The 22,318-nt window shown below is 43.8% G+C and overlaps 1 protein-coding gene across 1 annotated transcript in view; it reads right to left on the minus strand.

Moving 5' to 3' along the window:
• The window catches only part of WDR44 (WD repeat domain 44), an 81,847-nt gene that overhangs the window by 12,448 nt on the left and 47,081 nt on the right, over positions 1 to 22,318 (minus strand). Inside the window, exons 8-18 of the mRNA XM_069943240.1 lie at positions 15,980 to 16,063; positions 14,842 to 14,948; positions 13,818 to 13,969; positions 13,379 to 13,517; positions 12,449 to 12,510; positions 11,902 to 12,018; positions 10,775 to 10,897; positions 3,614 to 3,805; positions 2,208 to 2,309; positions 1,987 to 2,102; positions 43 to 170 (exon numbers count right to left, since the gene is read on the minus strand). Coding sequence (XP_069799341.1) covers positions 43 to 170; positions 1,987 to 2,102; positions 2,208 to 2,309; positions 3,614 to 3,805; positions 10,775 to 10,897; positions 11,902 to 12,018; positions 12,449 to 12,510; positions 13,379 to 13,517; positions 13,818 to 13,969; positions 14,842 to 14,948; positions 15,980 to 16,063 — 1,322 coding nt within the window. The remainder of the gene's footprint in view (positions 1 to 42; positions 171 to 1,986; positions 2,103 to 2,207; positions 2,310 to 3,613; positions 3,806 to 10,774; positions 10,898 to 11,901; positions 12,019 to 12,448; positions 12,511 to 13,378; positions 13,518 to 13,817; positions 13,970 to 14,841; positions 14,949 to 15,979; positions 16,064 to 22,318) is intronic.

The raw sequence follows: 22,318 nt of genomic DNA on the forward strand, positions 1-22,318 counted from the left end.
ATATACTCATTGTGCTGCAGATGTTCTCAGATTATAACGTACCTTTAATACCCTCCCAGAAATCATTCCGGTCTCTTCTTACAGAGGTGAATTTGCTTAGGTCATGGTATGTACTCCAGATATACACGTATTTATCCTCAGAACCACTGACAATGTATGTAAAATCATGGCTGAAAACACAAAACAGACATGTTAAGTTACACTCTGAGCAAAGGGTTCTACAGTTCAATAAGATTGTGACATATCACTAACATAGGAGATAAGATAATGGTCAGTGGGGGACCAACCCCTGGGATGCTTTGCCAATTTAATGATCTGTACATGTTCTCTGAACATTGGGCCCCTAATGATCAAAAGGAATGGCATGACATAGCCATACTTCATGACTAAAAGGATTTTCTGGAATAAATTTATTGATGATCTTAGTCTTAATATAGGTCATCAACATCAGATCAGTGGGTGCAGACACCCAGCACCCTCCCCGAAATCACTTGTTTGCCTGTGCTGAAGGCAGAACAGCGCCATAAAATATGTAGTGGCTATGTTGGGTTACTGCAGATAGTGACAGGTACTGTTCTCAAGGGTACATTCACACAGTGCAGATCTTCTGCAGACTTTCTGCAACTGATCTGTGATGGATCAGCAGGAAATCATGTTAAGGCCGCAGGTTCCAGGAAAGGGGAACCTGCGGCCCTTTAGCTGTTGCAAACTACAATTTTCTTTCATGTCTAAACAGCCAAAGCTTTGGATTTCCAGGCATGATGGAAATTGTAGTTTTGCAATAGCTGAAGGGCCGCAGGTTCCACTTCATTGCCTTGAACAGTCTGTAAACACTGAAAAACATTTTCACAAAATATAAAAAAATAAACCCCAACAACATGTGTACACAAGCGGAGTGCAGGAACTATAGGCATATATGACTTTCAGGTGTCCTGAAAGCTGGGCGACAATCTTGATATAAACGATATGGCTGTACTGTCTGTCACCCAATCACTACACAGTACTCACACATTTAGGCTCTGTTCACACCGGCCGCTATTTATTGATAGTCTGAAATAACATTGTTTTCTATGGAACAACGGCCGCAGTGTATACACTCTGTGCGGCTGTACAGAAAACGGACATGTTAATTTTGTGCGGCCACTATTCAGTGCACACAATGTAAGTACGGCTCACACTTTACATTGTTTGCTATAGTTATGTGCCCGCATTCCAATGACCATGAAGTGATGTTCATCCAGGTGACACTGCTGTGTCACAGAGCGGCCTATTATACAGCGTGTGAACTTACACTAAATGGCCATGTTAATATCTCAGGCACCAGTATATGTATATTGTTTACGTCTCAAAAGATGCTTAAGATAATTTCCACTTCCCTTCCCTCCACCTAATGTGTTATGTATATGTACAAAGTACCCCATGGGGGCCCTGGCCATGTGTCTGTATCATGAGGGCCTAGAAACACACAACAAAGAAAAGGCTTGTTTGTGGGAAAGCAGATGCCAGCTATACCAGTCTACTGAATTACAAACCTGCTCAGTCATGCAGTACATGACCCGCTCCTCTATAGATGAATAGTTATTATACTCATTACCAGGAATCTAGGAACTGAACCATTGCTCTTTTCTTCTTTTTTATATTAAGAAGGGTTGTTTAAGCAGAACCATCCAAGTAAATGGTTAGGCATATAATACTTGGATGGCTTAGCTTCAGCAGAGGGGTTCTCTTCTGGCTCGCAAAGGGAGATCACACCCCTATGACGTTCATGAGGACAGGTTCTGTCTTTATAAAGCAAACAATACAATTTTTTTGAAACGTTTAGAAACATAGAATATTTTCAGACAAATAACACTACACGGTCCATCCAGTCTACCATGCTATACTTTGCCCAACAACAGTCATCTGAGCCTCCTGGAGGGACTGAGCTTCAATCCTGAATCTTCCACTATGACTACACATCTGCATTTATAAATTATGTTTCTGTACCTGAAACTGGCTTTGATCTGACTGCTGCTGTTTACACTGCCTTTGTATTTCATGGATAAAGACAAGTCTCTTAAGTCATACAGCCTAATTCTTGAATCATTAGAGGTTACCAAGATCTGAAAAAGGTAAAAAACAAAAAACAAGATGTCAGAAATCTCATAAATACTGTACCAAAGATATGAAATCAACAAACAATAAGAGCAGAAAAGGGGAAATCTCACCTTATTTTCTCCAGGTAATGGCTCTATTCCAGTGATTTTTCTTCCGACCCTATTCCGCCCCCTTGTGGAACGCACATGTATTTGAGTGTGGTATTTCAGATGCTAAGAAACAAAAATGTAAATCATAAGGAAAGTCAGATTCAACTATGGTCAATAGATCCCTCAAATGTCCCATCCACCACAAACCCAAAGCAATATTCAGCACCTCCAATATACTCTGCAGCTGCTCTAAAATCTCTCCACCTTCCTGCTACTAGATTGCAGCAGGCTGCTGCAGGTTTAGCAGAAAAGAGAAACTTTTGCCAATAAAACATACAGGAATAATTTTAACCAAACGCATGTTACAAAATTGTTCTCTGCACTTTTCATGTAAAATGATACCAAATATGTGTACTTTGCCTCTGATGCATTGCTACTACACTGCCTGAGAACAAAGTCTTTCCTGGAATAGCACAAGCTCAGCTGCAAAGGCTGCTACTGCTCTTCTAATTCAGGTACAACAAAGTAACTACATAAGTGCACTAGTCTGGGGACTCCAGGAAAACACCTTATGTGCAGAGTTCTCTCTATGAAATAATAAGGGAGCGAATGTCTGCAAGTGCACCTGTGCTGTTCCAGAACAGATCAGAAACACTGAGTTACAGAGCTGGACAAGAGTGGCGTTGCAGGGACCGGAGAGCATACATCACTAAGCAGCCTATAGCTGGCCAACCCCTTTAAACAAGACCATGTATATGAACATTCCAGCCACAAGCGACATGTAATGTACATATTGTGGTTATCTAGGGGTTAAGAAGGCCTGAGTACAAAGCGGAACCACATGCAAGCACAGAGAAAAACTGGTTAAGGGTAGCTTCACACGAACCGGATGCGGTGCGGATTTCACGCTGTGAGTTTGCAGCAAGATCCACTGCAGATCCTGGTACTGTGAAGGTTTATGGGGTTACATATCCACAGCGGAATTTTCATTCCACTGCGGATACTTAAGCCGGCCCCTTTAACCCCCCGCAGCTCACGGCCCGGAGCATACATTACCTGCTCGGCGCTACGGCTGTGTGAGGCTCCCGGCTCCCCTCGTTCCCCATCAGCCAATTAGTGCTGCGGTGCACTGATTGGCTGAAGGGGAGCCGGGAGCTTCACACAGCCGCAGGCGGGTTAAAAAGGGCCGGGTCACATACTGGCAGCAGAATGAAAATTCCGCTGCGGATATATGTGACTATATGTGACCCATTCAACTTCACACTACCAGGATTTCGCTGCAAACTCACTGCGCATCCGGTATGTGTGAAGCTACCCCAAGGCTGGATTCACACAACTGGCCAAAAATACTGTTGGTGAATTCAGCCTTATATTGAACAAACAATGTCCCTGGAAACAGGGGAAGCCATATAAAACCATAAAGTTACCTCAGTGTCATAGAATATGCACCTCCCATCATATGTGCCTATCACAGCATGTTTGCCGTTCTGACAGAAATTGGCGGCCGTAATGAGCTTTGTCTGGCCGTCAATCTCATTCCACAATGCAACTTTTTTGTCCGGAATGTTCCAGAGTCGGAGTTTCCCATCCAAGGATCCACTCAAGAAGTATCGGTCATCCTTGAGAAACAAAAAAGGGAACATGTTTTTTGTGGGTAATCAGTATGATTATAGTATAATTAAACCTGCACACACAGCTGTTCTATACAGTACATACACACCTCTGCTACACATGCACACATATACAGATCTACTAAACACATTCAGGCACTTCTCAGCTTTGCTATGCCAATATACACACAAATTTATTTTAAATACAGAGTCCCTGCCATCAAAACATAGTAGTTAGAAGTCTGTGAGTTCTCTCCAAGCATGGACGGACCTCTATCTATGCAGGAACTGAGTCTTCTGGCTGGGTATGTTATTACTGGGGGTCCTTATGTTGTTGTAAGAAGCTAGATATGATGCTTAAATCACATCCACCTTCTTCTCCTGTCCAGCACTGATCTCATAGATTAGTACCTAGCAGGAAGAAGAAGGGAGGGGACTGTACAGCTATGAATGGCCACACAGTTCTATATGCGTTAATGTGTCACGCAGTAATCCAACCACATGGTGGCAGTATTCTGGTTAAAAACAACACTGTACATGCACATATATCTTGGGACACAATTTTTAAAAAAATATATTAGAGCTATTACCTCCTTAAAAGTGGAATTATAATATATATATATATATATATATATATATATATATATATATATATATATATATATATAGTGTGATATCATGTACAAATCTGCTTCTATGCCCCTTCTATAAAAGTAGATTAGCGTGGGTTTTTAATCATTTAAAAAAAGTGTTTTTCAAGCAGTGAACTTTTCTTTATATATTACATACAGCACAAAGTCCCTTTCATGTTGCACATTAAAGCATGTTCTTCCCCCCGGTGTTACATACTATAAAACATAACCATACCCTTGAACAATTAGCAAACCTTTTATAGTTGCTAATAAAATGAACAAACTCCAGCTGAGCGCAGACAGCACCCTAACTTATGTTACACACAGAAAAACAATAACAGGACTATATTTTACAGCAATTACAGGAAGATTTGCTGTAATAAAGGGCTTAGAATGATACCAAAATGAGGATAAAAACAGCAATAAAGAAAACAAACCTATACAGGGAACATTTCTAGGTATCGCAGGGTTTTAATTTGCTAGTAATTATTCATTGCAATTACTATTGCAACGTAAAGATCAGAATATATTAACCTTTGACCATGAAAAGGAATGTAGTTACCAAAATGTGTTGATATGTTACACCACTAGACCTCTATTAACCTGTGTACAGTGATGTTATTCCCTGCTATTCCACAGAAGGACTAATGTTGCAGGTTTAAGGAATATTTCAATGAGGTAGAGTGTGAAAAGAGCAGCGGTTCGGCTTGTACTTTCACTCCAAATACTACAAGAGCCGAGGAAGCAGCTAAGTGCAACACTCCATGTAACTAACCTGGATTGTATTAATCTCGTATTTAAATGATCCTTTTTTTTCCCCCCATCAACAGATTTTACTGTGATTGGATCACAAAGATCTAAATTCTAACACAAATCTGTGGTGTTTGCTCCGGATTCACCCAAGCTTCTTGCATGTGTAAGGTCCAGCGCATCATTTGGTTTTTCCCCATGATGTTCTGAAGTTAGCAATGTAACCCCTTGCCTCCGCAGCCTGTTTTGGCCTTAATGACCAAGCTCATTTTTCAAAATCTGACCTGTCTCACTTTATGCGCTTATAGCTCAGTGATGCTTTAACGTATGCTAGCGATTCTGAGATTGTTTTTTTGTCACATATGGCACTTTATATTAGTGGCAAAATTTGGTCACTACTTTGTGTGTTTTTTGTGAAAAACATCAAAATATCATGAAAAATTTGAAAATTTTGCATTTTCTGAACTTCTGAAATTCTCTGCTTCTAAAAAAGGAAGTCACAGCACATAAATTAGTTACTAAATCACATTACCAATATGTCCTCTTTATTCTGGCATAATTTGGGAAACATATTTTACTTTTTTAGGCTGTTATGGGGCTTAGAAATTTATTAGCAAATTATCACATTTTGTGAAAGTTTCCAAAACTGATTTTTTTTTAGGGACCAGTTCTTTTTTTAAGTTGATTTAGGAGGCTTGTATGCTGTAAAACCCCATAAGTGACCCCATTTTGGAAACTAGACACCTTAAAGAATTAATCTAGGGGTATAATGAGCATTTTAACCCTACAGGGGCTGGAGGAAAGTATTCACAATTAGGCCTTAAAGAAATCGAAAATTTTAATTTTCCAATAATATATATGTTTAGATTAAAGTTTCTCCTTTCCAAAAGGAACATGAGAGAATCTGCACCCCACAATTTGTAACACAGGTTCTCTTGAGTACAATGGTACCCCATATGTGGGTGTAAACCACTGTATGGGCACACAGCGGGGCTCAGAAGGGAAGGAGCGCCAATTAGCATTTTCAGTGCAGATTTTGCTGAAGAAGTTTCTGAGCGCCAGGTGCGTTTGCAGCGCCCCTGTAGTGCCCGTAGAAGAGAACCCCCCCAAAAGTCACCCCATTTTGGAAAGTACACCCCTCAAAGAATTCATCTTGGGGTGTGGTGACCATTTTGACCCCACAGGTATTAGAGCAAAGTATTTAAAATTAGACAGTAAAAATGAAAAACTCGAATTTTTCCAATAATATGTTCGTTTAGTTTTAATTTCTCAATTTCACAAGGAACATGAGAGAATCCGCACCCCAAAATCTGTAACGCAGGTTCCCCTGAGTAGAACGGTACCCCATATGTGGGCATAAACCACTGTATGGGCACCCAGCCGGGCTCAGAAGGGAAGGAGCGCCAATTAGCATTTTCAGTGCAGATTTTTCCGAAGAAGTTTCTGAGCGCCAGGTGCGTTTGCAGCGCCCCTGTAGTGTCAGCAGAAGAGAACCCCCCCAAAAGTGACCCCATTTAGGAAAGTGCACCCCTCAAAGAATTCATCTTGGGGTGCAGTGAGCGGTTTGACCCCACAGGTATTAGAGGAAAGTATTCAAAAAAGACAGTAAAAATGAAAAACTTGAATTTTTCCAATATATGTTCGTTTAGTTTAAAATTTCTCAATTTCACGAGGAATGGGAGAAAAAATGTACCCAAAATCTGTAACGCAGGTTCTCCTGAGTACAACGGTACCCCATATGTGGGCATAAACCACTGTATGGGCACACAGAGGGGCTCAGAAGGAAGAGAGCGCCAATTTGCTGGAGCAAAACCGCAGCTAGTAATGGTTATTAGAATAGCGCAGTTACTAAAATACAAAAAAAAATGAGATTACAGGTAATGTGGGGTGGTTACGGATAAACTGAAGTGCTTATAGGTAATCTGGGATGGGAACCGGCAACGTGCGGTGGTCGGGGGCAACGTGCGGTGGTCGGGGGCAACGTGCGGTGGTCGGGGGCAACGTGCGGTGGTCGGGGGCAACGTGCGGTGGTCGGGGGCAACGTGCGGTGGTCGGGGGCAACGTGCGGTGGTCGGGGGCAACGGGCGGTGGTCGGGGGCAACGTGCGGTGGTCGGGGGCAACGTGCGGTGGTCGGGGGCAACGTGCGGTGGTCGGGGGCAACGTGCGGTGGTCGGGGGCAACGTGCGGTGGTCGGGGGCACCGTGCGGTGGTCGGGGGGCAACGTGCGGTGGTCGGGGGCAACGTGCGGTGGTCGGGGGCAACGTGCGGTGGTCGGGGGCAACGTGCGGTGGTCGGGGGCAACGTGCGGTGGTCGGGGGCAACGTGCGGTGGTCGGGGGCAACGTGCGGTGGTCGGGGGCAACGTGCGGTGGTCGGGGGCAACGTGGGGTGGTCGGGGGCAACGTGGGGTGGTCGGGGGCAACGTGGGGTGGTCGGGGGCAACGTGCGGTGGTCGGGGGCAACGTGCGGTGGTCGGGGGCAACGTGCGGTGGTCGGGGGCAACGTGCGGTGGTCGGGGGCAACGTGCGGTGGTCGGGGGCAACGTGCGGTGGTCGGGGGCAACGTGCGGTGGTCGGGGGCAACGTGCGGTGGTCAGAGGCAATCTGGGGGGAATTACATGTGATTAGGGGCAACCTGGGGGGGTTACAGACAATCTGCGGTGGTTTCGGGCAACATGGGGTGGTTACAGACAATCTGGGGTGGTTACGGATAAACGGAAGTGCTTATAGGTAATCAGGGGTGGGTACATGTAATTTTGGGTGGTTACGGCAATCTGGAGGGGGTCACTGGCAACGTGTGTGAGTTAGAGGCAACATGCGGTGGTTACGTGCAATATGCGGGGTTACGGGCAATCGGGGCTGATTACGGACCATCTGGAGGGGCTCACTGGCAATTTGGGGTGGTTACAGGCAACGTGCGGTGGTTAGCGGCAACGTGCGGTGGTTAGCGGCAACGTGCGGTGGTTAGCGGCAACGTGCGGTGGTTAGCGGCAACGTGCGGTGGTTAGCGGCAACGTGCGGTGGTTAGCGGCAACGTGCGGTGGTTAGTGGCAACGTGCGGTGGTTAGTGGCAACGTGCGGTGGTTATAGGCAACGTGCGGTGGTTATAGGCAACGTGCGGTGGTTATAGGCAACGTGCGGTGATTACGGGCAATCTGGGGTGTATACGGGCAATCTGGGGCGGATATGGGCAACCTGCGGTGGTTACGGGTAATTTGGGGGGGCTAGGGGTAATCTGGGAGTAAACTGCAATTATTACTATAATAAAAAGTGTGTGTTTTATTTTTTTGTATGTTTGTCACTTTTTGTACTTTATACATTAATTTTCACTGTATTACTATGATTACTGTGATATTTTCTATCACAGTAATCATAGTTCAGTGACAGAGACCAAATTGGTCTCTGTCACTTTAAATTTTCAGAGCTAACTGCTTCTGGAGCGCATGCGCACTTCAGAATCAGCCTGGACGTCGAGGAGGACGGAGCTCCGTGGATCAGGTAACGTATGTGGGGGAAGGGGGGGTGACTGGGGGACGGGGGTGACTGGGGGGGTGGGGGGCGACTTGGGGGGGGGCACGGTGACACTTTTTATCCCCTGTCACCAATGATTTATGGTGACAGGGGATAAAAAGTGCCGGCAGCACTGGGAACAGGCGATCGGCGGTATATATACCGCCGATCGCCTGCTCCGGGACCACACGGGGGGGTCCCCGATCACTGCCCCATGCTCTCCGCTACCTCCGGTGGCGGAGAGCATGGGACTTTGATCACTTATTCATTTCCATCCCTGCGAACAAACATCGTTTGTTCGCAGGGATGGGGGCGGCCATCTTGGATCTGATGGCCGCCCGGGTAGGGTGATCGGGGGGCTGATCTGGGGTCTGAGGGGACATTTTTCATCTCCCCCCACCGTGAATCCACGGTGGGGGGAGATGAAAGCTATCGGCGGCGCCGGTAATGCCCGGTACCGGCGGATCGCCGCTAAAGAGGTAGTAGCGGCGATCCGCCGGTATCGGAGGACGAGGGGAGGGGGCCGGGGGACACACTGTTAGTGGCGGTGGGGGGAGGCAGCGTTCTGCAGCCTCCCCCCGCCGCCCGATCGGCGGGGGACACTGAATCTCCCCATAGACGCTGCGGTCGCATTGACCGCGGCGTTTATGGGGTTAACTGCCCGGGGGGGAGCGCGTCTCCCCTCCGGGCAGTGGCAGCAGGAGGAGGCTGTGTGACATAGCCTCCTCCTGCTGCCCGATCTCACCCAGGGACAGAGGGGGGAGGCAGGGAAAGCATGACGTCCAGGGACGTCATGATGCATTCTGCCACTGCTTTTCATGACGTCCCTGGACGTCATATTGGGGGAAGGGGGTAAGCTACAGTGTGGATCCCCACTAAAACAGAATCCACATGACTTCCAGTGTGCATAAGGCTAAGGGCCCTATTCCACCGGACGATTATCGTTTGCATAATCGTTAACGATTAACGATCTCAAACGACCGCTATTGCGAAAGACCTGAAAATGTTCACTCATTTCCATGGAACGGTAATCGTTACTTATGATCGTAATTGCGATCGTTATTTCTTCGCTATTTGCTATTGCGTTCGTATTTATTGCGAACGACCGAACGATGTCTTATTCAATGCGAACGATTTGCAAACGTTTTGCGAACGAGCAACGATAAAAATAGGTCCAGGTCTTATAAAGCAATCAACGATTTCTCGTTCGGTCGTTAATCGTTAACTTCATTTCAACCGAACGATTATCGTTTAGATTCGAACGATTTAACGATAATCTGAACGATAATCGTCCGGTGGAATAGGGCCCTTAGGAAGGATCAGGGCACCAGACTGACTGCTGCTCCATACACATTCTTCAGCAACATGGTTGAATGGGGGGAATAGGGCCTTGAGAATAGTCCCAGTGGTCAGACGTGCACCACAGGAGACTTTCTAGAGTTAAGGTTGTTTTAGACCTAAAGATCTGTTGGCTGTGGGGGCCGGAAACGAGTGCCGATGAGCGAGACCGGCGCTTGTTTACAGTGCTTTTACACAGCAACACAAATCAAGTGGCCGGGCTGCACAAACGATTCTTCTATCATTCGTTTAACCATAAAAACTGATAGCACAGAGATAGATATATCTGTGCTGTCAGGTTTCCAGTTTACAAGCAGTGTATACTTACTATTCATGCTGCTTGTGATCTGGCATCCTGCTTTCCAGTCCTCCGGCCTTCAATTATTCTGGAGGAGGCGGTGCCGGCCTGAAAATACAGACTGCAGCCGGAGGAGGGACAGCCTGATGCTGGATCACAAGCAGCGCAGATGGTAAGTATACACTGCCTGTGATCTGGAAACTGAGAACATATCTATCTATCTATATCTGTGCTCTCCGATTTCAGGAAATAAAGTTGTTGTTTTTTTTGCCATGAAGGATCTCTGTTTCCTGTCTATCAGGTTTCAGAGGAAAATAATCTATTCATGTGCTCAGCTGCCCTGCGTGTTACAGACCAGTCATACTGAGCAGTGCACACATGTGTCCATCACATGGCCAGGACAGAGTTTTTTTTTGTTTGTTTTTTTTCACACACAGAAAAATTGACTTACCCTTGGATGGAAAGCTATTGCTGTAACAAAATCTATATGCTGGAAACAACACAAACACTCCCGCCTGGATATGTGCCATAGACGGACTGTCTTATCCATCGATGAGGACAGTAAGAAGTAATTCTGTGGGGAGAATATGGTAATTATCGTCAGGAGCCTAAACAACACACGTCCTCGCTACATCACAGACAATGTCTAGTCGGCTTTCTGTTTATCTGTTATAAGGGGATCATTACCAGCAGAGACTCGGCCTGGCCACAGCTGTAATTGTATCCATGTGATTTGTGCTCTTTCCTATAATTACGGAGCAGAACTACTTTTATGGACAAAGAATCGCCATTAAATCCAGAGCAGAAAAACGCAGCTCACGGCATATTGATTAAATACTCTGCTGGTCAATTTACAATGTACTTTATGTTCAGTAGGGAGAGGAGTTCTGCTCGCAAGATAAAATATAGCACATCCTTTCCTTTGTTATAAAGCGCAGTGAGTGGCTGGACGAGGCTAGAGCAGGAAATGGGGGCATGTGAGGTAGACCTAGCTGTGTGCCTGTAGCTTGATCAGTGACTTTCTTGGTTTATATTTACTTCAGGTACCTGACAGTTAATGCTTTACTTGCTGTCTGCTGTACTTAAATTATAAAAAATATTACTTAGGCGCTTTCCTATAAAACTGTATTCACACCGTGCCCAGGACATGTAGAAGAATCACCCTGGCACACTATACTAAAGTACAGTTTTGCAGCGATACATCTACACATTATGTATACTTCATACACAAATTAAGGGCTTCTCCCGAAATAAGGGTTCCCATACTCATTCAGATGTATCCATCCTTACCTTTTCATGAACTCCAGTTGCTCATGATTTAATTCAATACATTATCACAACATGCTAGCAAAGCCCTAGACAAGCTGAAAATGAGCAGGGCGTGGCACTCTGGCTGCTGAGCCTCTGATACATAACTACAGCGGAGCAATGAGCTAGTTTTCCCTTCCTAATGAGCAATACTAATGTCTTTCTTAAAGACATTAGCAAAGACATGGTGATGGTTCTGCTGTGAATTCCAAGGTGTAAATAGTGACAAAGTCATGTATGGTTTAATCCTTCGAATCTTCTATTACTTACTTTAGACCAGGACAAATCAAGAAGATCCGCTGTGTGACCTTTATATTTACAGAACGGCACCTGACGGAAAGGTGCATTTTTATCATCTGGGTCCATATCATCTGCTCCACTGTAAGCCTAAAAATAAACACAGTTACAGTAAGTAAAACGATAAAATGTATATAGTAATGCAAAGGTAATCTTCTATGTAAAGGGGTTATTCCAAGATTATAACTTATGACCTATACCTGGGATAGGTAAGAAATATCTGATCAGTAAGCACCTGACTGCTGGGATCCCTCCTCCTCCCCCATGTAAACGCAGCGACAGTGAATGGAAAGCTGTACTAGGTCATCTCTGGCAGTCCCACAGGGAATAATAAGAGGAATAGCTGGACATGTGTGTGGTCACTTTATTCACTCAGGAATAAAAGACCACCATTTTTAAATTGATAGATAAGCATATGGAGATTTTTCTATAAAAAGGGCCTACCCTGTCAACATGAAACAAAATGCACTGCCTAGTAAATAATAATAATAAGTTTCAGACATGCAGATACTATACATACCGCATCTGTGTCAGATTTGGAAGAATTAAGACTTTCCTGAGATGGCGATGGAGAAACTCGCCCTATAAAGAAGAAAAAAATAATAAAGTGAAACTAATTCAATGGCTGCAATTATTTCATTAGATCAACATATCCTGTAAGTTTTTTAATGCAGTCCTTGAAAGGAGATCTAAGAGATGGGAATGTGTATAGCCAGGGGGCAGGACACATATACAGAAAGCCTATGTACAAATGATTTCTCTGTCTGAATGAACATCCTCCACCGAAACTGATACAAGTGGCATGGAAAATCATAGCGTATGTCCTGGACATACTTGGGGTGGTCTTCTCTCATGCTGGGCCTCAATATTAGGGCCCTATTCCACCGGAAGATAATCATTCAGATTATCGTTAAATCGTTCTAATCTAAACGATAATCGTTGGTTTGAATAGCAGTTAACGACTAACAACCGAACAAGAAATCGTTGATCGTTTAATAAGACCTGGACCTATTTTTATCATTGCTCGTTCGCAAATCGTTCGCATTGAATAAGACGTCGTTTGGTCGATAGCAGTAGTGACAAACGTAATAGCAACGACAAGACGACCGCAAGAACGATCATAAGTGACGATTATCTTTCCATGTAAATGGGTGAACGATTTCAGGTCTTTCGTAATAGCGGTCGTTTGAATCGTTTATCGTTAACGATTATGCGAACGATAATCGTCCGGTGGAATAGGGCCCTTACACTAAGTCTATTATAGAAGTGTAAAGCAATCCCATCTACAATGTCTGCTTGTATTGAGCCTCACCTGGAGGCCGAGCTTTACACTAAGCAGTAGGTTTAGAGATTTAAATAATAGAAAAGATTTTTTAAAGAAAATTGGTGCATACACAATACCAATGGCAGATGTCTTGATACTGTAAAGCTCTTCTGCTGAATAATTTACCTTCTGTGTTGTACTTGATCCTCATATTATTGAAGTAATCAAAAGCATTTTTGAGAACCCATATCCGCACAATATTATCCTGTCCGGCAGAGGCAAGTAACCTTCCACAGTGTGAAAACTTCATTGTCCAGACAGCACCCTATAAAAAACATAAGAACTGGGATATTTAGACAAATGCCCTTTACCAGTGTGATGATGTAATCTAAACTTCCCTGTAGCAGTCCCTCATAACCAGCCACTTATACACTCCATATGGAACCATGTATCAGACCCATAGAATAGACCCGCGTCCGAAATGAGATTCTTGCAACCCTCCAGCAACTAAACTACATTCTATGCAATTCTCGACCTCATATACTGGTTACCATGGGTGGGTGAGGATCCATCCATCTCATGGCTATAGTCTTTAGTCTAATACATTCTTGATCAGGAAACTTACCATATGTTCTCCACTCAAATCTTGCACAACTTTGATTTGCTCAAAGTCATAAGGACCCTTGAAGCCATGAGCTGCTTTAAACTTCACAGGCCTGGTGTACGGCATCCCCTCATCATCACTGGATGACGGGTCATCTGCATCTGTGTGAAAAACTGCAGACACAAGAAGAATACCAATATTTTACACTACAAAATAACACAGGCCACTTCCTTAAAGGCTTTTTTAAAGGAGAGCTCTGTCTGGGGATCCATTTTTACAGAAACCCCAGGGAGTGGGCAAATGAAAAAAAAAAAAAACAACATCCACTTACCCGCCCAGCCTTAGCGCTACCGTCTGCATTACAGCACTCTGGTATCCTGTGTCCTGCTACTTTACACATAGAAGGTAGGACACTGCCACAGCCACTGAATGGCTGAGTGGGCCTGCCATGTCACATGCCAAGTCTTGTTTCAAGATCAGGAAGCAACCGGACAGCGGAGTCGATTGAATGCAGACAGGAGCGCTGGAGCCGGGGGTGGTAAGAGAATGTTACTCTAGCAAAAGCTTAAACTAGTTATTAGCTAGTTGTTAAACGGTAATTTTCTTTTAATAAAGTGATTGCATATGCCATATGTCATGACTTTATGATCAGTAGGTGTCAGACCTTAGGGACACTCACAAGCGGTGAGAATGAAAAGGGCGCAGCGGTGATGTACCACTGGGTCTTCTTCATAGTTTTTCTCTAAGCACAGTGGCACGTGGCTGTGCAGGGAGCTGCAGCCAGAGTCATTCACTTAAAGAGAGATGCACTACAGCTCCCTGCACAGCTATAGTCAAGACAGGAAAGCAGTATTACCCCATTAAATAAAAAGCATATATTACAATCCATTTTACTTTATAATGTACATCAAATGGAAACAGATTCTGATATATATGGCATACAGCAGCATCAGTGTCCGTTTTTATTCCTTTCATCGGTAAGTGTACCCCTAAATGCAGTGTGGATGCACCTTACACAACAGAGAATGTTGGGATTCGTGCTCACCTTCATCTCGGACACTTTTCACTTTATTCACTGCTCGCTCGCCGTACTCTTCTGCCAGATGTTTTGCCCGTTTAACTTTTTTACCTAAGAATTTTTTCAGCTGTGTGCTGTAAGAGGAGAACATTTTTAGATTTTCTAAATTGCTGATTCACTTGTTTAAAAAATCCAAATTAATTCCCACCAGTTTTTTTTCTTCCAGCGTCCAGACTCAAAATTAAAAGTCAGTCTCACAATTATACAGCAAGCCACCACAAACCACAGAATAAGAGAGGGCTCTGTCTGAAAGTTTCATGTAAGTCGCCCTGAAGGGCATGTTTTTTTTTTTTTTTTTTTTTAAATAATCATCATATGCCACCTAATTGCCACATTCCTAAAGTAGTAGCTGTGGCCAGCTTAAAGGAGAGCTATATTAGGGCCAAGTTGACTTCAGGGCTTCAGAGTCAAGGCAGCAGCTGAAATAGGATTACACCGGCTTACACAATTAGATCAGCAACGGGAAAAGTAACATATTACAGATGATGGAAAATATACCCCTGACTCCCTATTCTTTGCATGAAAAAAACATCAAGTTGCTGATCTAAGGCTGCCTTGAAACATGGATACAGCCATAGGCCATAAGATGCATCCATGTTTTCCAGGACTTCCTAGGGCTGCATCCAAATTCTGCAGCCACCGGTAATCAAATGCCATACACTAGGGTTCACGATTGACTCATCTCTAGCATTCATTGCGTTCTGTTGGATGTAATGCATATCTGGTTCTATAACAGGGCACTGCGGCAGAACACACCTCCTTAGGTGGCACTTGCCTTAGAAACACTAAGTAAACCTCTTGCACTGAACTCTGTACTGTTGAAGTGACTGTACAATATACAGCATATGCCTATTGTGCCAATTCTAGAAACCTAAACTGGTAACTAGTACACTAAACTTATGCTGTAAGGGTAAATTCACATGGGCGGATCCGCCGGGAGTCTCACGCACGAAATCCGCAGCTAATCCGCTATACATGTATTATTCTTATTATTATTAATACATGTATTGCGGATTAGCTGCGGATTTCGTGCGCGAGACTCCCGGCGGATCCGCCCATGTGAATTTACCCTTAAACAACTATTCAACAAGTTAAACTGAATTACGTTTTCTGCTTTAGTTTCCCTCCATCTGTATCCGTTTGATGGGCTTGAAGCTTTTCTTCATCGTCGGACTGTGCAGCATCATTACTAGGAGAGAAGATAAAGAGGGATACATTATATTCCCATAATGTACAGTTTATATCACCGCAATAATTCATTCTGTCTTACTACCATTTCCAGAATAATATCTTGGATAACGTTAGCTGGGTTGTTGCAGTTATATAACAGATTTACAAAACGTTTCTTCTCTGCGATTATATTTTATGAAACCGCATACAGATCTATATACCTGTAATAAGCTAACACTTATATCACACATTGGATGTTAATGAGTGTCTGATTCATGGTGAAAATCTTAACTCAAACTGTAATGCGCATACAAAAAAAAAAAAAAAAGTATAAAGTATAAAGTCACTCGATAATGGAAGGCGAAATCATCAACCCATTGACGGCTGGACCCAAAGTCACAAGGAAAATCAAAGACTGAAATCACAGTTAGATCTTTGAGTGTGTGCACTCCTGGCAGAGTCTGGCCATGTGCCTGATGAGACTGCAGATGAAACGCTGGAGACTCCAGACTCATCTCTGCCATAAGTGCTCAATGTAAATCTGCTCTCATCTGTGAGAAGAACATGGTGCCACTGGACTTGCCAATTCTGGTAATTGATGGTAAACGCCAATTGGGTTGTACAGTGCTGTAGACAATATAGGAATGGGGCCATCGTTACACCCGTTTGATAGTCTGGTCAGAACCAAGCACAATAGAAACCTCCAAGATGTCATTTTAGAGGACCCTGGCAGTGCTCCTCTTCTTCCTTACATAAAGGAGCACATGTTCCTGCTGCTGCTGGTTTGATGTCTTTCTATGTGTCAGGCACAGATCCAAGAGCATGTTATCTGCGCTGTTAAATACATAAAATCTTCTTGTGATTCGATGTGACATCCTGGATGAGCTTTTCTGCCTGTGCCACATGAATGGTACTGCTACCAGTAGTGACGAGGACACTAGTGGTATTACCACAAAGCTGCCAGTAGTGACAAGACGACTAGAGGTATTACCACAAAGCTGCCAGTAGTGAAAAGGACACTAATAGTATTACCACAAAGCTGCCAGTAGAGACAAGACGACTAGAGGTATTACCTGTGACATTTTATCCACAAACCCCAAAACAAAAGCACACAGGAAGTGAGGAAGGTAAGTGTGTGTTTAATTTTTTTTCTTTTCAATTACTCATCTACTAGGCACCAAATGTATAATATATATTATATATAATATATATTTACAGACTCTCTAATGTGTATGAGGGCCTCCTGAAAAATTATGTTGGGGGAGAGAGGGGGTCTGGGGAAGCATGTTGGATTTCAACTGTTGGGTCCTTTTGTTTTGTTGGAGGTAAGCCACTGCCAAAGCTGTAAGGCAGCGGCATATCTCCCTGTTTCACAACACAAATGTTCAGCCGAGTCAATCATTCATTCACATGGTAGGGCTGGGCGATAATGGCCTAAATCAATATCGCGGTTTATCGTACATGTAGCCGCGGTAACGATAAATTAAACGATATTATGACACGCCCCTTTTAAAAGCCACACCCCTTTTGAAAACCCCATTTTCCGATGGTAATACAAACGTGGATTTACTCCATATAACAATGTGCAGCAAACTTCACAAGTAATACACAATATTTTGGCACCTCCTACACCATTTTCAAGTGGCATTTGAAAATGGCATAGGAGATGCCAAAACGTTGTATATTACTTGTGAAGTTTGCTGCACATTGTTATATGGAATAAATTCATGTTTTCACGTTTGTATTACCATCAGAGTATTTTTTTACTAGCTGACTTGATCCAAGGTCTGGGATTCGTCTGCTGGCACCCACAGTTCGTTTATTGTGCTGCCTATATTTTTTGCTATATCTATCTATATACTGTGGGGGAGATTTATTAAACATGGTGTAAAGTGAAACTGGCTCAGTCGCCCCCCGGCAACCAATCAGATCCCACCTTTCATTTTCCAAAGAGTCTGTGAGGAATGAAAAGTGAAATCTAAGCCAGTTTCACTTTACACCATGTCTTATAAGTGTGTGTGTAATATATATATATATATATATATATATATATATATATATATATATATATATATATATATATATATATATATTATACATACATACATGTACATAAATACATACATACAGGAGATGGATAGATAGATAGATAGATAGATAGATAGATAGATAGGCAGATAGTAGATAGGAGATTGGAATATGATTACATCTATCTATCTAAGGATCGCCCACAGCACTCCAGTTCGTGTATCAGAATACGTGATTTATTGTAACATAATAGTGCAGCTGTGCTGCACTATTATGTTACAATAAATCACGTATTCTGATACATGAACTGGAGTGCTGTGGGCAATCCTTTGGAATATTGTGGAAGTCCTGGTCAAGACTACCTGCGGGCACCCTGTATCTTCACTATCAGAAGTAGTGCTGCTCAGAGATTCAAAATACTTAGATGTAATGATAGATAGATAGATGATAGATAGATAGATAGATAGATACAAAAAAAGAGAAAAATCAGCACTATGTTTTTTTAAATAAATCTACGTTTTGCACCGTTAACCCCTTTGAGTGGCGTGGGCTATCTTCTTACTAGATAGATAGATAGAGAGATAGATAGGAAATCCCCTCCCCTCCTGCACATACAGTTGGGGTCAGGTATAGGTTGGCACCTCCATGCTCCCCCGATCTCTCTCTCTCTCCTGCACAGGAATCCTCTGCCCCGTCACTCAGTGCTGTGGCACATATATCTGCCGGCAGCGTCCCGGGCAGATCGTCACACACGGCTGCTTCCAACACTGCAAAAAGATAACGAGGCGCCGAGGATTCCTGTGGGGGACAGAGTGCGATGCCTGGTGGGGGGAGGATGTGCCGACCCATACCTGACCCCTGCAGCCACTTTATGTACGGGAGAGGGGAGGCAGGGCACACCGTGCAGCTTCCAGAGCCGCCCGGAAGCAGCAGCAGCGCTGAGCACACAGCACGCCTGTGCGCAGCCTGTCACATCTCCAGCCTTCCTCTTCAGGAAGATTAGCGGAGGGGAGCAGAGCATGCGGCCGCAGGGTGAGGAGGAGGAGGAGGGAGGGGAGAAATACCGCAGATACCGTCCTGGCAGAGTTGAGGTCGGTTAACCGACGCCAGAGACGGTATCGGTATTTTGACGGTATACCGCCCAGCCCTATCACATGGGGTAAAGGTCAAAGGATCATTCAGCCAAAAGGTGTCTATTTAAATAAATCCATATAGCAGCATTATGTTGGCACTTTATCACCGTATTGATCCAGCTTTGTTTCTACAAATAAAAGGAGCAATTCTGAGAGTAGAACCATGCAAGGGAATTGCAGTTTATTCCTTCCTGTCAAAAAAAACATGACGTGGTTCACCTGCAATGTGTGGATGGTGACCGTGCCCTTAATGAATAAGAAATAATTAACAATGCCTCTTTATTAAAGACATTGGCGCAGTCCTCCTGACAGTATATCCTTGTACATTTATTCCTGTGACACTACAAGGAAGAGAATCATCTGGTAATTCAATTCCAAACCTGAATCGTGGAAGTTGGTAATGACATTAGAGGTTAATCTCATGTTACCCCTAAACATTATACTAAAATATAGCTCATTTGGAAATCAATATATATTTTTATAGCCGGGATCTTGCTGAGCAATGCTAGGATAGACTTACGGGGCTAAACTAACTGTTATTTCTTTGGTAATAAAGGGTTATGAGGAAATGTAATATGGCCGAGTCATTACCAATTGTGCAAAAGATTGCTTTCTCCCTATTGTGCAGATGTGCAAATGCTGCAAAACAGATAAAAAACAGACTTATAGCAAGTAGGGTGAATGCATCTAAATGATGTCACCAGAAACGATGCTGACGGCAATTAAACCCACTATAGGGTCAACACAAATATAGGTTATCAGAGAGAGATTTGCAAACTACATGTGCAAAAAAAAATTTGCCATCCTATGTGACTTCTGAAATACTATTTGCTTGTTTCAGCAGTTTTTGTGATAAAATTTAAATGTAAATTTCAAAGTCACTACCGTTTATTTTTTTTATATAGGACGTTTCCTGTCCTTCTACCAAAAAAAAAAAAAAAAATGACAAGGAATTGGAGGACAAAACAAAGAAAAAATATTCTCATCCCTTTGCTCATCCAGAATCATCCACCATTCACAGAATGCTGCAGCCAATCTCTGCACTCGGCAGTCACATGATCCTTTCAAGCAGGGACTCCGGAGCGGCGGCAGCAAACAAGCGGTGAGCGGAGAGGTGAGTATATATATTTTTTTTCTATGCCAAGGTAACCCACTTTAAATGGCATTAATGTATTCTCCCCACATCAGTTTAACAGGGCTCACAATCTAATATACCCATTTGAAACACTACAAACAATTCCGTAGGAAAGCAGTGACCCTATCTATGTTTTTTTTTCAGAGAGTGGGAAGACATCCTACAGAAACATACATCCAAACGCCACACAATTATTGCCTTGTAAGATGTGAGCCCAAGCACCAATGATGCAAATCAATAACTAATAAGTGAGCTGTTGCCCTACTCTGTTCTAGCTCTTAAAGGGGTTCTCAGATTTGGACAATACCCATCAGAAGGCTCCCTTGACAATAAGCCGATTACAAAATACCAAGTGTGAGAAGCTCTTCTTTGTAACCACCCCCATTAATGTGAATCCTAAAAAGGATGGCGCCCTCTATCAACTCAGAATTACCTAAAAAGTTATAAGATAATACGGTAGGTTCTTCTAAACTTGACATCTCCTTTGAGTTCGAAATAGTAGAGACTAAACGTGTCCACCAGATGTTCAATAAAGTCTTCTAAAGCCTCCCTTTAAATGTCAGTGCTGCTTTTGTGCAAAGTGGTATGGATTTTTTTAAGCTCAAATGACTGATGATTTGAAACTATCTATTAAGGAGAAATCAGGAACCGCAAGCTTTTTGTACTGAAAGACAAACATTATACTGTATATAGAGCAGAATTAAAGCATCCTGTGGTTTTGTTCAATACCCGTATTCAGTGTAATTGCACTGAGCTTGTAATCAGAAGAGAGGTCATTGAAACGGAGAGGATGCTTATCATGGCTGGGTAATGTGTTCCTAGAGACAAGTCCTATATCATAGGCTACAAAATAGGTAATGTTGCAAAGTGTTGGCTGTATAGCTTCGTATCTCACCCATCTCAAGACAAAAAAAAAAAAAAAACACAGAAAGAACACATCCACCCACAGCAGAATACATATCTGGATGCTATTAGAGTCCAACACACAATATGACTAGAAATGCTGCTCAGAATTAGTCCCCAATTCCACAAACTTCTGCCACCCTAGTAGCTGCACCTATGGCCTCCTATGTGGTGGTAACAACAGGGATGCGATGTCAGATTCCTACAGGAATAGTTTAACTGTAACCATCATTAGAACGAGCAGCATTACATATAATACAAAACCTGCTGAATCAGGACCGACGTTGGGAAAGCTGTCACACTGTTACAAAAGGGTATGTGTCACATTGATAATATAGTCCAATCTGCATACAGCATGTTATAAAGCAAGAGGAGCTGAGCACATTATGGGTAGCTTTACACGTACCGGATCCGCAGCGGATTTCACGCTGCGAGTTTGCAGCAAAACCCGCTGCGGATCCTGTACTGTGAAGCTGAATGGGTCCCATACACGCAGTGGAACCGCTGCGTGTCTGGGACCCGGCCCCTTTAACCCCCCTGACCCCGCCGCCACCCCGGCCCAGAGCATACATTACCCGCACGGCGCCATGGCTGTGTGTGAGGCTTCTGGCTCTCCTCGCTCCCCATCAGCCAATCAGTGCTGCCTGATTGGCTGATGGGGACCCTGGAGCGTTACACACAGCTACGGTGGCGAGCAGGTAATGAATTCTCCGGGCGGGGCTGCCAGCCGGCCTGGCTGCCGCCGGCAGGGGGGGGGGGGGCGGTTGGGGTGGTCAAAGGGGCTGAGTCCCATACACGCAGTGGTTCAACTGCGTGTAAGGGGCCCATTCAGCTTCACAATACAGGATCCGCAGCGGGTTTCGCTACAAACTCGCAGCGTGAAATCCGCTATGAATCTGGTACATGTGAAGCTTCCCTAAAGGGGTTATCCAGGGCATCGCAAAAACATGGCCACTTTTTCTTCTACTCTTGTCTCCAGTTCAGGTGTGGTTTACAATTAAAGAGGTTATCCAGCAATACAAAAACATGGCCACTTCCCTCCTCTCTTGTCTCCAGATTGGGTGGGTTCTCAAAC

This window comes from Dendropsophus ebraccatus, chromosome 10, assembly GCF_027789765.1.
Source record: "Dendropsophus ebraccatus isolate aDenEbr1 chromosome 10, aDenEbr1.pat, whole genome shotgun sequence".
Taxonomy (NCBI): Eukaryota; Metazoa; Chordata; class Amphibia; order Anura; family Hylidae; genus Dendropsophus; species Dendropsophus ebraccatus.